This window comes from Calypte anna, chromosome 10, assembly GCF_003957555.1.
Source record: "Calypte anna isolate BGI_N300 chromosome 10, bCalAnn1_v1.p, whole genome shotgun sequence".
Lineage (NCBI taxonomy): Eukaryota > Metazoa > Chordata > Aves > Apodiformes > Trochilidae > Calypte > Calypte anna.
In genome coordinates, this window is record NC_044256.1 from 2174758 (window position 1) to 2190899 (window position 16142).

The 16142-nt window shown below is 41.6% G+C and overlaps 1 protein-coding gene across 1 annotated transcript in view; it reads right to left on the reverse strand.

Annotated features, from left to right (window-relative positions):
• Positions 1-13012, reverse strand: part of SCAPER (S-phase cyclin A associated protein in the ER) — a 156287-nt gene extending 143275 nt beyond the window's left edge. The window contains exons 1-3 of the mRNA XM_030456965.1: positions 12983-13012; positions 10925-11000; positions 5916-6033 (exon numbers count right to left, since the gene is read on the reverse strand). Of these exons, the coding sequence (XP_030312825.1) occupies positions 5916-6033; positions 10925-10987 (181 nt within the window). The 5' untranslated portion in view covers positions 10988-11000; positions 12983-13012. The remainder of the gene's footprint in view (positions 1-5915; positions 6034-10924; positions 11001-12982) is intronic.
• Positions 13013-16142: the final 3130 nt, after the last annotated feature.

A 16142-nucleotide genomic window follows, 5' to 3' on the forward strand; every position in this document is an offset into this window, starting at 1 on the left:
AGAAGTGATTACATCTAAGGAAAAGTTTTGTGATTGTTTAGCTGAATGAAGCCAAGGTAGTAGTAGAATACAGTTCCATCCTATACCATGGAGATCATTCTTGAATTTCAGAACTGTCCAGTTGAGTTTGTAACAGTTCTTGGGCCAAACTCCCTAATCCAGTCCATCTGTTTGACATAGCTCTGATTATGTAAAGCAGATGCAAACCTCTCTTAACCATTGTGCAGATGGTTTGCATCACTGGCTACTCCAGAGAACAAGGCCTTTAATTTTAAAACAAATTAAAAATTATTTGCTTGGTAATTTCTTTTAAAAATACTACCCTAGCCAAAAGAACAGGTACAAATTAATAGACTGAATTTAATTCAGCAGCTTGCAGGAAAAAAAAAAAGATTATTCAGCTGCTGTATGCATGAACACTTCCTATTCACTAAAAAGATTAAAGTGAGGATCAGCTCCACGTCAGAATGATGATAACAGAAATATTTCATCCACAAAAGTCTCTCTTTTGAGATGATTTATATTCTTCAAAAAAAAGATACTGAATGCAATGGCATACAGAACTTAAACAATGAAAAGGCTTACAAATTAATACAGGTATGGTGAAATTTTAGAAGGGCAGATGAACACTGAAACACCCTGCAGTCTCTTTAGATCCTACAAAAAAACAGAATACTGATCCATCATCTAAGAACTGGGAAATGTCTGAACAAGTTCCCTGTAAAGAGAAAAGCAAGTTTTCAGGCACTTCCTATGTAAGGGAGACACTCAAAGAAAACAAAACTCAAGTAAATCCCAGGTTCTGAAAACTTAAAAGCAAGCAGTGTGTAGCAAGGACTGATTTTTTCTTATGGAATCCAGGCCACAAAGTTCTGTCTTTCAGGAGCAGCCACATTTCTAAGCTTTATTAGCATTTTGCTTCTAATAAATGCCTCTGGTTATTAGCAGTTCCTTCCTGATTTTGTCTGTTTATTTTCACAGAGAATGACAACAGAGGAGCACTGCCCAATGGTTATGTCCATGTTCAGTGACTCCTGGGATGTAACTACACAAGCCCAGCACTGCTGTGAGATGCACAGGAACAAAACTCCTGCCAGGAATTCACTGAATTTTAAAGAAAGAACAATAGGGACCAAAGGTGATAATCTCATTAGCTATTAAGTTGCCAATGGGAAATATAGGAAATAGCAATTTTTTGCAGCATTTAGGAAGCTACAATCATATTTTACACTTGGAAGTCCATTTCCTCTCTGTTTGGTAACTAAATCTGAAGCACACAGAGTTCATGATTTGTGAAGACTTCCTGGCACAACAAGCTCAGTTGCTATTCTCAAAATAGAATATTCTCAGAATTCTCAGTTGCTATCTACAAAAAAAAAGCCACTGACAAACTATTTTCAAAACCTCTTTTATCCTAACAATCTCAACAATCACCCCTCTCATCTCTTTACAGATATGAGAAATGTGGGAATAGCCCTTCAATTTGGTAATTAACAGCAGCCCTCATTTGCAAAAATGAGGTCTGGACAAGACCTGGTTGCCCAGCACTCATTTAAAGTGAGGCAAAGGCATGGAAGAAGCAACCCAGTGAGACTAATTTCTTTTGACCCCTTGATTGAGGAAACATATTAAAGTTTCCAATATTATTAAATTACCAATTATTAAAAATGATTACATTATTTTAAATTATACATAATATATAATAATGTATATAATACACTATAAATACATAATAAATGCATATAAATAACTATTTAATAACTACAAATAACCATAATATACATAACTATAAATACATAACTATTAATACATAATATACAAAATATGTATTATATGTTATATTATTATAGACTATAAAATATTATAAAATAGATAATATTTATCTATAATATAAACTGTATCTTTTTAAAAGCTTGTAGACCAGTAGCAGACATGATTTTTCTAACAATGCAGTGCTAAAGGTCTGTTTAAGGGTCAGAGAAATTACTGTTCTCAAGCATTAACATAACCAAATTTCTTCAGGTTTTTTACCTCCACACTGAACTACAGGAATATACTTTGCAGAAAGTGACTTCTACAAAGCACTGTCACTGTGGTTAATGGCCCTGTCTGTATTCACCTCCCAGCACCAGACTGCATTCCCATTAATTTCAGAGAAATTCAAGGCCTGAAACTCAGGATTCTTGAAGAATGCCCTTCCCCTTCATCTTAGACTGTGCCAGTAGCAATCAGATCTAGTGCTGCTTGGGCTAACACACAATGTTTTCAGTCATGACACCTCAAACTTCCTGACTTGGCCAAGGAGATGCAGGTTTCATGACTTTCATCACATGCTGCAAAACCTGTTTGCTCCATCAGGCTCTTGCTAAAGGAGCAGCTTATACTGCAGGGCCCCCAGAGTCTGCCAGGTTCCTTTCAACCAATAAAGTGTTTCCTTGCCCTTAAATGCTTCATCTACAAATATTCTACATGCTGAGAGCCCAAATGATTTTAAACATCATAGGAAGTAAGAAGGGAACAGTTACAAATACAAGATTTTTCCCAGTTGTTGACACATCTCTGTGAGTGCCAAAGGAACCTTGGATTTTATTAAAATGTCAATGTCAAGCCTCTAAGATATTTAATCTGTTACTAACACCACAGCATAGATTTTGTGATAAAATTTATGTGTGATGCTTCTATGCATTAAGGCCCCAAATTCCATGGTAGGCTTAAAAAAGAATTACAAAGGAAAATATTCTTAAGTCCTTCCTTAGAACCATCACAGCTTTCCAAGGTGGGCAAGATCTAACTGACTGCACCATGCAATTGGTGGACATCAGTTTGAGTGCAAATTGAATTCCAGAGGCAGAATATCAAATTACAGAACTTTCTGCAGAATTTTTTACAATTTTAAGTCCATCTTCCTAGAACACAAAGTCAATCATATTAGTCTAGCCAATAGAGTCTGCTACATACTAATGAATTCTGTCAAGTGCCAACAACTGCAGTGTCTTAACATTGTACCTCTGTGAGATCATGGCCACTGCCTTTGGCTGGAGGAAGATTTTCTTGTGTCATTGATCTTATTTCATAACTAAAACTTCAGACTTGACAAAACAAGGGTGCATGTTGTCCCAAAACACTTAGCAGAAGTGCTACCTGTCGTTTCAGAAATCTCTCTCCTTTTTAGAGAAATACTTCTTATTGACAGGAACTATACATTTCCATTAAGGAATTAGAAGATTTTGATTCTGATTTCTTTCATTATTGCTCTCTACCTGTGTCCTCTATATAAAATACTCAAGTCTCTCACAAGAAAAGTGAAATGGCAAGAAGGACACAAGCACATTTTTAAAGAAAGCAAAAAAAAAGAACATGAATTGAAAAAATGAATCCTGTATTTTTTATCAGCCTTCCATAACACTACCACTATTAATAGCAAAGGCCAGACCCTGTTTCCACAGAAAAAAACAACTCTCAACCCATCATGAGTAACAGTCTATATTATAAAATGTTAAATCACCCAGTTACCCCAAAGCAATACCTCTGAACAACATGAGCAGAAGGGACTGAAGCAAGACAAAACTTTGCTCTGTACAGAAGAGCTGCAGGGTTGGCTCAGGCAACCCAAACCTTTGGCCTGATTTACACAACCCCTGAATGAGTTAGAACTCTGCTAAATCATAATAATACTGCTGAATCACTCCTCATATTGAAAGATCAGCATAAAAAGAATCAGAGCTCACTGACACCAAACATATATACTCTCTACTCCAAGACAAGGGTCAAGAGATAAAGGATCTGGATCTGCCAAATTTTCCTAAGCCACAAGTTCCTCTCCATGGGGATTTTTTTCATCAGGCACTTATCATTTAATTCCTTCTATTGTGCAAAAAGGTCAGCCTATGATTTTACAAGTAGAAAGCACCAGTGACAAAAAAATTAAAAATTACAATGCAGCTAATATGATCAAAAGAAGGAAATTAATATAGCTACTTGGATATTAAATATCACATATAACAACTATTTAATGAAAGCTAAAAGCTCACTTTTACATTCATTCTTCATGTTTTGGCAGGCAATGTTAGACTTGGAGCATTTACCTACAACTCCCATTCATTTTTAAGGAAGAAGTCCTACTGGGAACTCACTCCTTGAACAGAAACTCAATCAGCTCACAGGTAGCTCAAAAATATTGTTAGAACTATACTCTATGTTCCTTTTGCATAAACTCATTCATATAACTACTTTCTCCTAAAGTGTAAATCAGCACCTACAAAAAATTTAGATCCTAATTCTCATTCTGCTTAAATTACATATGTGACCAGTTCAGGAGCATCAGTGGATCTACCAGTGTGCTCAAGAACATGCAAGCTCATGTTAAACCTAGCAAACAGATGCACCTTCTGAGCACAGATGTGATTGAAGCTGCCATGAGAAGACAGAAGTGGCCAACTTACCAACCCAGGTATTCATGACAATAAATTGAGCAGCTCCTCATGTGATCCAAAGATGGGAGGCTCCCACTCTACTTGATCAGATTATGCTCAGATCTTATATTATTTCCATTTTCTCTTCCTACACACAGCCAACAAAAATTTCCAGTACATGTCTTTCTCCTGCTGCTATACAAAGTGTACCAAGATAGCTGGGACAACACTCAAGTAAAAAGGTCAAAACTGGAAAACAAAGCTTGTAAATCTGGGCATTTCTACCTAGGTGCAGGATCTTTATCTGATAGAAGTTGTCTGTCATCCTGCTTGATACTGTTAAACAGAGACACCACTATGTATGCTGAACTGAATGTAATTTCTGTGATGAAGCTCAGATGAATGTCCATATACAAACAACTGAGCAGGTTTTCATGCACCTCATGGTCTTCTGTCACTTGAGACTTTTCAGCTTTAAAAAGACAAAAAATCCCAGATTCACCTTAATCCATGAAGGAAGCCAAGGACAGCTTAAGCTTTGTGTGAGTTAGCTTCAGACACAGGGTTAATTATCTTTTAACTTAAGACAAAACTTATCCACTGGCAGAATCTGTGCAGCTGAGGTTGGAAAGAACCTCTTGAGATCATCTAATCCAACTTTTCAGCTTTTAGCACAGTTCACTAGAGCAGCTTGTCCAGGACTGTGTCCAGTCAAGCTTTGATCATGTCCAAGGATAAAGACTGCTCACAGTTTCTCTAGGAAAATTCTTCCACTGTTCAACCACCCCCACAGCAAAAAAAAAAAAAGTAATTTACTTTTAGATACTCTTGCCTACGTCTCAAAAGCAGCAGCACCTCCACAGGGACGTGATAGGTACAAGAATACTTGAGATTAAGTCCTCAAGAACAGTATTTTGACATCTGGAACAGCTTGAGCAGTATAAAAATTAAAGTAAGTTCCTGGCTCCTTAAGTCATCATACCACAAGAGAATATTACAACAGTAACAAAACTGTTCTGAGGATTTGCATTATGGAAAACCATCCCCACACCTCCCCTTCCTTAAAGACTCTTCACAGATGTTCACCACAGACTGAAGTGATACCAAAAAGAAAATTCCAATTTTACTTGTTTTAGAGCATAGAGAACAATTTGTTGGACTATTCTAAGTTATCCCTACAATTCTGAATTCCCAAGTTACAAGAGATTGGTTTAAGACAACGTGGTTATATTACACGAGTATCTTGGTAATACCAGCAAGAGAGAACAGCCTAAGATCTTGCTTAAAGAAAAAACTTAAAACAGTTTTTAATCTGTCACTGTGAGGGTTTTATAAAGTAATCTGTCAACTGCAGGGTGCATTTTGGAAGACAGCTTTACATTATACCATGAACACTAAACGTAACCACTGTCTTTAAAGAGCTGTTCTTTATAGGAAACCTGTTTCTGTATGAGCAAGTCCAGGAGACAGAGGAATGCAAGAGGAAAAACCTTGAACACACACCATCATCTTCTTTGTTTTCCAGTGGCACACTCCAGGCAATCAGGTTCCTTGCTGTACGTCCCTCTTCTGCAACTATTTTCCTCACTTTGTCATGGCTGTTAGAGCGCTGGAAAGAAGCCTGAAAACAAGAAATACAGGGATGGGAAATATGCACACTTAGAATTATTTATTTTTTTGGTATGCTGGTTTCATTTGTATGTGGTTAAACCATCCAAAGTGGGGTGCACAGGTACTGAACTTCCACCATCTGAAACAGGTGTACACATTCATTTTCACAACCAGCCATTTTTCTGCACAATAAGTAAATGAATTAATCAACATGACATCAGAGTTACTTCTTAGCCCTCAGTATGGCTACGTCTACACCACATACTTTCAACTTCTATTTAAGTGATTTTCACTGCTGCTAGAACATCAGGCAGGCTTCACAAACCTTTTTGTTATCTTTTGTTAATTACAACTAATGATTCATGATAAAAGCTGCATAAGACCAAAATACATTTGTTAGCTGATTGATGAGAGCCTGGAGAAAGGCACAGGATTTATCAGAACTATATAAAATGTATAAAACCCACACTTCTTTCACTGAGAGGACAAGAACCTAGAAAATATTTCCTGGCAACTGAAGTTGGCTGTTTCCACTAGAAAGCTTCAGCTTTTCAAAGACAGAAGAGTTCGAGGCACTGAGGATGAACTCCATTTACCTAATAAACTTATTTCTTTGCATCTAAAAACACACCAGTGCAAGACCTCTGAAACTAAGTATGTTAAGAAATATTTGTATTAACTGACAGATGTCAAATAGATTAGACTAGATGAGATGATTGTTGCAAGTCCCTCCAACTGAAAGAATCTATTCTATTCTTGATAAAATCTTGCCTCTTCTACAGCCTATCAAGTTATTCCTCCAAAAATAATTTGAAACAAAGCCAATCTACATACTATATTAAATCTGATAGCACAGATATCTAAAAATGATAGCATAAAACTGCTGACCAAGTCATCTTTAAACACAGACAAACTGAACCACACAGAAGTTACATAAAGCTAAACATTATTTTAGGCACCATCAGACTGATTTTCTAAAGCAGTGATCAGGAAAGGCATTTCTCCCTGTTCTTACCATCGTATGACTCAAGCCTGCAACCACTTTGCTTCTTGGCACTAGTATATCTTTAGAAAGAAAATACAGGAAAATGGATGTAGCAGATGGGTGGCTATAATTTATTAGGGTGGTAGGAAAGGCAACACAAACGAGAAACTGCTTTTACTTCAGTGCCTATATAACAATATTTAACTTTGGTTTCTCTCATCCAGATGTCCTCAACTGCTTGTTTCAAAGCTGCAGTCTGCCACCTAGTGCTCCACACACCCACCTAAGAGCTATCTCCACGTTAACACAGTGAAAAACCAGGAAAAAAAAACCAGCACTGCCATGTAAATGAACTTTAGGAAAACCTAATGAAAAGAACAAGGCAAATTACACCTTTTGGTCCGAAGAAACTCAAGCAAAAATATGAAAAAAACAGAATCTGTATTACACAGGTTCTAGTCTGTCCTTATTCTAGACAGATAATTACCAGTTCATTAGGCATTTTTAGTAAGAATGTCTATTTCTGCTGAATCAAGCTTGGTTTGAGGTTTTAATCTCTTGTAGCTTAAGAGTACACTTTTCACCCACCACTCTAAGCATAAAGATCCACATATGTCACATAACAGGTGTAAAATCAGTTTAAACTACTGCACAAAGCCCCAGTCTAGATACATGTGGTAGCTTGATTCAGAAACCCAGATGATTCTGTCTCTGAAACTTGTCTGTCTTAAACCAAAAGAACAATGTTCAGACTGCATTTTGCACTGTTTTGTTCTCAAATCTTAAAAAAAAAAAGAACCAAACATTCATCTTAGCTGGAAGGAAAGACAATCTGTGGAATTCCCAACTGCCAAAAATTAAATAAGGAAACAAATACATCTTTCCTCATTTATTCTGTCTTTTCTTTTAAATCCTCCACCAATAGACAATATTCACTCAGCATAATCTACACAATATTTAACTGTGCCTTTCCTTAAGCCCACTGTCACAGTTTGAGTGGAGGAACTGAAGTCTGAGTATGGGGCACTAAAGAGGTTCTCAGGACCCTGAGGGATCCCAGGGGGGTGGAACACAGAGGGCTCCATTCCCTCCCATCCCTGCCCAGACTCCATAAGCTCAGGCAGACCCCCGCCCCTCCTCTCTTCCCTCCCCTCCTCTCTTCCCTGCTCTTCCCCTGTGCTCCTTTCCCCCCAGCTACTCCCCTGCTCTTCAGAATACACATCCATGGGGGCTGGAAGAACCCCAGAGCCCTCTCCTGGGTCAGCCCTGCCCCAGGGACCCTCAGGCACCCATTCTGCCAGCATCCAGATCGGGTTGGATATGTATTTGTGTGTATTTCTTTATTATCCCATCTGTTAATCTCCTTCTCCTGTTCTAGTAAACCTGTTCCAGTTTCATTCCCAACTTCTAAGTCCCTCATCCTTACTCCCCTTTTATCTTCCCTTGGGAAGGTGGAGAGGGAGTAATAGAGAGCAGTTCTGTCCTCAGATTTTTGGACCACCCAGACTGCTAACCCATGACACCTGCTCGTTCTTTCCATACACAAAGGACTTGGAAATCATTTGAACTTTTTTCTTTCCTATTATTTTTTTAATGCTGTTACATTCCATTTCATTCCATTCTTCTCTGGTCTCCCTGTTTGCTAGGCCTGCCATCCCTACTCCTTGTATCTTGGCTCTCCTGTTTTCCAGATCTAATTTCAAGTTTTTTGAATCTCAGAACCTAGGGTGTCTCCAGCTGATCACATCTGTCTTAGAAACACAGTGTCCAAACCCAGACACAATTACTAAGTCTTCACTGAAGATCTTCTCAGTGCTGAAGGCTGCACACAGGTTATTCACATCTTAGAGATGACATTCCCATTTAACCATCTCAGAATTATGCAGGGTGTCTGTGTGTGTTTGCAACACAATATGATCTTTTCATCACTTGTAATATAATCTCAATATATATGTCATGACTTGTCACACATAAATTAGCACAACTTAAAGTCACAGAACAACAAAGCCTCCACGAAACCTCTGTAGGTCTAGTCCAGTCCCCAAGTCCTTGTCCACTGGTCAGAGCAGACCCACCTCTTCCTAACATCTAAGCATAATTTCTCTCGTTGTACCTTGTGTATAATCCTTTTTTTGCACAACTGCCACCAAGACAGCTGTTTTCAATTGTTCATTCTTCAATTTCAATTGTTCATTGGATTGCCAGGAAGCTGAACATGAGCCAGCAGTGTGCCCAGGTGGCCAAGAAGGCCAATGGCATCCTGGGCTGGATCAGGACCAGCGTGGCCAGCAGGTCCAGGGAAGGGATTCTGTCCCTGTGCTCAGCCCTGGTGAGGCCACAGCTTGAGTCCTGTGTCCAGTTCTGGGCCCCTCAGCTCAGGAAGGAGATTGAGGTGCTGGAGCAGGTCCAGAGAAGAGCAAGGAGGCTGGGAAGGGATCCAGCACAAGTCCTGTGAGGAAGGGCTGAGGGAGCTGGGGGTGTTGAGGCTGGAGAAGAGGAGGCTCAGGGGAGACCTCATCACTCTCTCCAACTCCCTGAAAGGAGGCTGGAGCCAGGGGGGGGTTGGGCTCTTTTCCCAGGCAACTCTCAGCAAGACAAGAGGGCACAAAGGGTCTCAAGTTGTGCCAGGGGAGGTTTAGGTTGGAGATTAGAAAGATTTCTTTCTAGAGAGGGTGATCAGGCATTGGAATGGGCTGCCCAGGGAAGTAGTGGATTCTCCGTGTCTGGAGAGATTTCAAAAGAGCCTGGATGTGGCACTCAGTGCCATGGTCTAGCAACCCCAACGGTGGTTCAAGGGTTGGACTTGATGATCTCTGAGGTCCCTTCCAACACAGCCAATTCTGTGATTCTATGATTCTGATGGTCATTACTCCCATGTCAGTGTAACATTTTGCACTGGTCCACACCAAGCTGACATTAAGTTTTTTGCATTTTCTTTACAAGCCAGAGAGGTTTAAATGAAAAGCAGAAGTATCTCAACATTTTCAAGCAGTGTGCATCATGAAGCTGGAGCCTGCTTTCAAATTCTAGTCTTTCCTAAGTTAGATCTCAGCCAAGAGAATACAACAAACCCTTACAGGAGGTCTTAACCAGGAGAGTTAGCAACAAAGAAGTGTACAGCCACAGAGAAGTGTCAACTGCTGTGGCACAGGGGGTATCAAGATGGTCTTTTCATCTGTCTAGATCAGCAAATATTAATCCCATCCTTCAGACCAGTGAAGTGATACTGATACAGAGATTTTTCACTGCTTCCTCAACCTGAACCCTTCCTGATCTCTACTTAACTATCTAAAGAATTTACTTCTTCCCAGTGCTGTAGGTAACAATCATCTCTGAGGCAAAAGGACTGACCACAAATTAGTTTAGCCTTAAGTAGCAGGTAATTGTTATGTAGTCTATGTTCCTGCTTTGCACATCTTAAAATATTAAAGGACTTTTTACAAAGATCCTTGTTTTAATGGTTTTCACATACAGAAATACACTGCTGTATACAAAGCCACCAGTTTCACCCCCTGCACTGTCAAATAAAATTACTACAGCTCTAAGCTCAGGTACTTCAAAGAACACCATTCTATTACTGGAATCAAATATTATGGCCTTACACTGGACCACAGGCTGGATCCAAGCAGTTTAAAATAGGAATCAGCTGAAACAAACGTTTTATAGTGAAAAAAACTTATATAGTAACACAGGGATGCAATACCAGAAAAACACCCACATTTCTACAGTTAAAAAAGCACATTTTTGAAGGTTTTTCATCCTGGTGCTAATAAATTAAATTGATTCTGTTCCTAGAATGGATGCTTTCACAGAAGGTACAATGAAACAATTTATCAAAGACTCTCAAGATGAAAATCTCATTTTTCCTGCATTACTAAAAATCCTACTATCCTGTTAGAGTAGCTGAATGTCTTACCATCATGTTATAGCCTTCCTCCACATCAGCAGGCTCACTTATTACATTTTTGGACGACCCCATTGAGTCTTCATACCTGTGTCAAAACAAATGAAATTCATCATTTCATTTAGGCCACTTCCAAAATGAATTTTAGCTTCTTAGCAGCATTAATGTCCCAGACATCAGATGAATGCAGTGCAGTTTTCAGATGATAGTTTTATCTGTTAAGTGTCTGCATGGCTCATATTACAAGCAGGCAAAGGCACAAGAAGAAAACAGAGACTTAACCTATAGAAATGTATATGGAAATGTATATGAATAAGACAGTAAGCAGTACAGAGAATATTAAAACTTTAAAACAAGGAATTGCTTGGACTGCTCTAAAATAGTCTCTACAATAGTGAATGGCAAGCAGAGTAATCCTTCCTGTGGTAGAGGGCTGGGCTTTTTATTGTTCAAAATGAAAAGCAAATCCTAGGTATACTAAAGAATCAGTATAAAATAATTAGTGGTGAAGCAAAATAAATTGAAAGCTTCTGATTTAAAAAAAAAAAAAAGATGTGATGATCCCTGTGGACATCAGCTCTGAGGAAGTGAATATTTTTATTCAGTTTTGAACTGCAGAACCATTGCCACAAACGCAGCAGTGCACGGGACTAAACACTTATGGGCTTATCAATAATTTCCAGAACATTGATAACAAATAAAATTAAAGTTTCCAAGTTGGAATAAATTCTAGCCTACTGATTAGGGTGCAAACACCCGCAGGCCAACAGTTCTGGCTCTTCAGACACTTAGAAGTTTGACACTTTTAAATGAGCAGAAATTAGGTAATAGAACAAGATTAAACTTGATTCAGACCCAAGTTGAGTGTTTTTGTTGGTCTTTAATGTTATTGTTTTAGGTGGACTGTTCACTTGTTCTCATAGAGCATCTTGGCCTCCTTACTTATCTTTCTAAAGGTAAATATCCAAATCTTGTGTCAACAATCAGGCAGCTGTTAGGATTTACACTTGTCTGGATGCTTTAAGACAATCTACTGAGCTTACCAGAACTGAAACATTCTGCAACTGGTTGAATTTTTGAAAAGAAAATACTACTGTATTTCAGCATTCCTCCTGACACCAAGGTAGGCCCAGCATGAGGAGCCTTCGAACACTGAAGTGTCTTAGAAAACTCCTTTTCCTCACCAAATGAACCTCATTATAACCAAGGTGTAATACAAGGTCATTAAATTGACATATGGAAGGAAAAAAAACGAGGGCCCAAATATCTTCCCAGTTCTGCAGGGCATTTGGAAGTGATTTTGAAACCAGAATTTGTACTTAAAACGTGCAGGGAAGGCGAGCCCTACCCCTCAGCACGCTGCAAGCCCTGAGTCCTGTCAGCCTCGGTAAGCAGGGTTTGCTCTGACAGGGGAAGGGGAACATCAGCTCCAACCAGGAACATCCAGAGCAGGATTTAGGATGCAAACACTGGTACTGCCGGCGCTTTTTTAAATAAAGAGTTTACAGAGCCTTTCCTCAGGATCCGCGCCTCTCCCCTCCCGCCCCCCCTCAACCTTCACCCCCCATGAGGGGGCCCGTGTTACGCGGAGGAACCGCGGCGCTCCGGACCAGCGCGGGGATCTCCTCAGACAGAGCGATCCCGGTGTCCTCCCGGGACGGAGGGAGAGCCGGGGGAGCCTGACAGGGAGGGACGGGCCCCTCCCGCCGCCGGGCTGCCGCAGGGCACACCGGGGGCTGCCGAGCCCCGCTCCTCAGCAAGGCGCCCGGCCGAGCTCCCCCACACCCTCAGCTGTGCCCGGCACCCACCAGCCCCGCTCGCCGCCGCGGGCTTCCCGGTTGCCTGTAGCAACCGGCCGGACTGCCTCCCTCAGCGCCGCGCTGCGCAGGGCAGGGCCGGCGGCGAAGGCCGAGGCCCCTGGGGGTCCCTCAGGGGCCGTGCCCGGGGTTTGGTTGGGGGGGGGAGGAGGTGACTCCTGGCCCGCCGCCATCTTGTCCCGCTGCTGCTGCCGCCGCCTCGCCCCGCGCCGCGCCCCTCCCCCGCCCCGGGGCGCGCGGAGCGGCCACTCACGCTCTCGGCCGCGCCGTCCCGCCCGCGCGCGTCCCGCCGCGGTGACGTCACCGCACCCGGCCAGCGGCCGCTCGAGAGACCGCCCCACCCCGGCCCCGCCCTCTGCGCATGCGCCGCGCCTGCCGGGGAAGGCGCTTTGCCCGCGCTTTATCCGCGCTTTGCCCGCACAGCGTGGGAAGGCGCCCCGGGCTCCCCGGGCTGTGCAGCCCTTCCAGAGAGCCCCGAGGTGCCGAATCCGGGCCGCCCCGGCTGCTGAGGTGGGGAGGGCGGCGGCCTCAGCGCTTCTCTGAGCAGTGGCGAGCGGGAGAAGAGCCCGTGGGTGGTTTGGAGGGCGGTGAATGGCTGTGGGCGACCCACGGGCACCCAGCGAAGGGACCCGGCCCAGGGGGTTGGGAGTGAGGAGGAGGAGGTGTGACCTGCTTGGGAAACAGAGCCGGAGAAAGGTGGGGCTGGTGAGGAGAGGGCAGCCCCGCCATCGGGGAACGTGAGTGTGAGGGGAAGAGTGGAGGGGCTGAGGCTGCCAGGCGAGGAGGGAAAAGGGATGGGGCGGGAGTGCTAAAGCACATAAAGTCATGGGGAGAAGGAATCACTGCGTACCCACCCAACCCCCCCGACAGCCAGAATTACAAGAAGTAAGAGGCCTAAGTTATAAGCAGGACAATTCAGGTTGCCATCTCTGAAACAGTAGAAATAATGCAAGGATTGGTGTGGGAGATGAGATGTGCTTCAGCTGAAGTCTCCAGGAGCCAGTGCCAACACCTCTCAGAAATGGGATGTGTATTTAGCTGGTTCAGAGCCAGGTGGCCCCTTAAGGTCCCATCCAAATCCCTTTTACTGTCATTGTTTGATAATGAGCTTGTCTTAGCTATCAGGCTCAGCTTCCACCACTGCCTCTTGGGTTTGCAGCTGAGCTGAGCACCTTTGTACAGGGCCTGGCATGGAATCCTGCTGCTCTAGGGCTGTGCCAAGTCAGATGCCACATCAGAGGAGTGTAATTTATAACCTGTTTCTTCAGATATTAATAATGGAACTAAATGCAAAGAAGGAGAAAGCCGTGTCTGTGATGTCAGCAGAGTTTAAAATACTTCAGGACACTTTGTGCAAGGTGTTACGAAACAATTAATTGGAACACTCAGAAAAATCATGCTGCTAAAGCAAATGACTGCCATTTCAGAATTCAAACATGTGAACCTGATTATAAGTAAATTATTGCTCAGTTTTTTTCCATCACTTAGTCCACGTGCAAAAATCCAACAGCTTGTGGAACTGAAGATGGAAGGAAAATGTTTGCATGCAGTCCCTAATTGCACTTAGCTGTGTCATAAGCAGCTGAAAATGAGATAAAAACCATTGCAAGAAGATGTCACAATGGAAGCCTATCTAAAGAAAACTACTGTAAATCCATTAATCCTGGAAACAACATAGATTACAGGACTTAGGCAGTGATTTGTAGAACTAAAACATAGGAAAAATACAGTAAATAGTAGATGGGTAACTTCATTTGCTAGAAATAACTGTTAAGAAACTACAGTTTGTGTGACTGGACAACTGTTCTCATGCTGACAGATTACCAGGAACCAAGTTACAGTTGCAGATCTCCTAGAGAAGAAGCCCTGTGTTCCACATGACCTTCTAACATCAGTGCCTTTGTGCCTGCAGGAACAGCTCCAAACAGGCTTGTGAAAGGCTGCATGGAGTTTGGCTCGAAGGAAGAGGGGATTTTTCAGAAAAGTCAGGAAGTTCAGCACATAAAAAGCTTTTTATACAGCGTGACTTGTAGTCTGATTTTAAAATAGCTCCATTGATATTCTCTTTTTACTTACAAGTTGCAATAGCCCTGCATTTGCTCTGCACTTTGTTAAACATGTTGAGGGAACGTGAGCCCTCACTTTTATTCCCCCTGCATCCATACCACAATGATCTTGAATATTGTAAGATGGCTGATTAATTGGATTTTATTTTATTTTGACACAGGCTAACTACCAAGAGAAGAATACCATTTCCTTTTTGCTGAGTTTCAGTTTTCTTCCTAATCTATCAGATATAATGACTTTTTGGTTTTGCTTGCTTTAATGTTCCAATTATTTGTGTTTCCTTTTCCTCCTGTTTTCAGTCATCCTGGCATGTGAGCATATCATTAATAAACTTCTCTTCCCACATCTACATTGAATTTGTTATTTGGAGGCTACTGAAGTTGTTCAGGCACTGAAATGTATAACCTGATACAGTTGTCAAGCCCTGGGATTTGCAGCAAAGAGGTGTTTGGGGGTCTTAGTAATTAGCAGTAGACAAGACAAAGCATCTGCAGAACTATTTCTGAAACCAATCAAATGTTTTGATTGCTTTATAGGATTTGCTTTGTCTACACGTGCCACAAGCAATGATTGAACTCACTTTTTGTGCAAGTGATTTATATAAATACTGATGGGAAGCTTGACATTTAAACCAATAAAGGACATTGGACTGTATTCACTATTAGATTTTTTAATAGAAACACATTTCTTAGATAGGCAGGAAATTGCAATAACCTGTTTTCTAATTTATTGCAATATTTCACACTCAGATCTTAAAAATGAACTGTCTTATCTCTCCACAGTTAATAGAATCTGAGGTTAATGGGGGAGCAGCACATCCCTATCACCACGGAAAGGAAAGGACAGAGAGCAGACAGCCCCCACTGACTGAGGCTCTGTATAAACCTGGCAACAATTGCATTTCTGGAAATCCAAGGAGGGTAATGTCACTCTTTCCGTTTAAAAGAGGAATTCCAGAAATGCACTCATATTTAAAGGAGAAATTAAAAAATCTAGCAGTGGTCTTACGTCAGTCTCAATACATTAAGAGTGATGAGTTTGACCTCAGTGGGCTTGGGATCAGAGCAATGCTGATTTCATGTGACAGCTCTTCGGAATGGTATTCCTGCAGGGGGTGCTGCCCATTTACTTGACTTATTTTTAGGTTCTCCGGGTGCTAAATGAGGCTACATTTATTTTACAGCTTGCTTTTCTATTATCTGTGCTGAACAGTTATGAAAATTGATATCGATCCACCTTGTTAATTCATTTATAAAGCGTTGCATCCCTCTGCCTTTGTGTTGGAACTGGGGTCTGTCACTTGGGTCCTCAAGCAAGAGAAACCTTCATTGTCAGTACACAGCTTT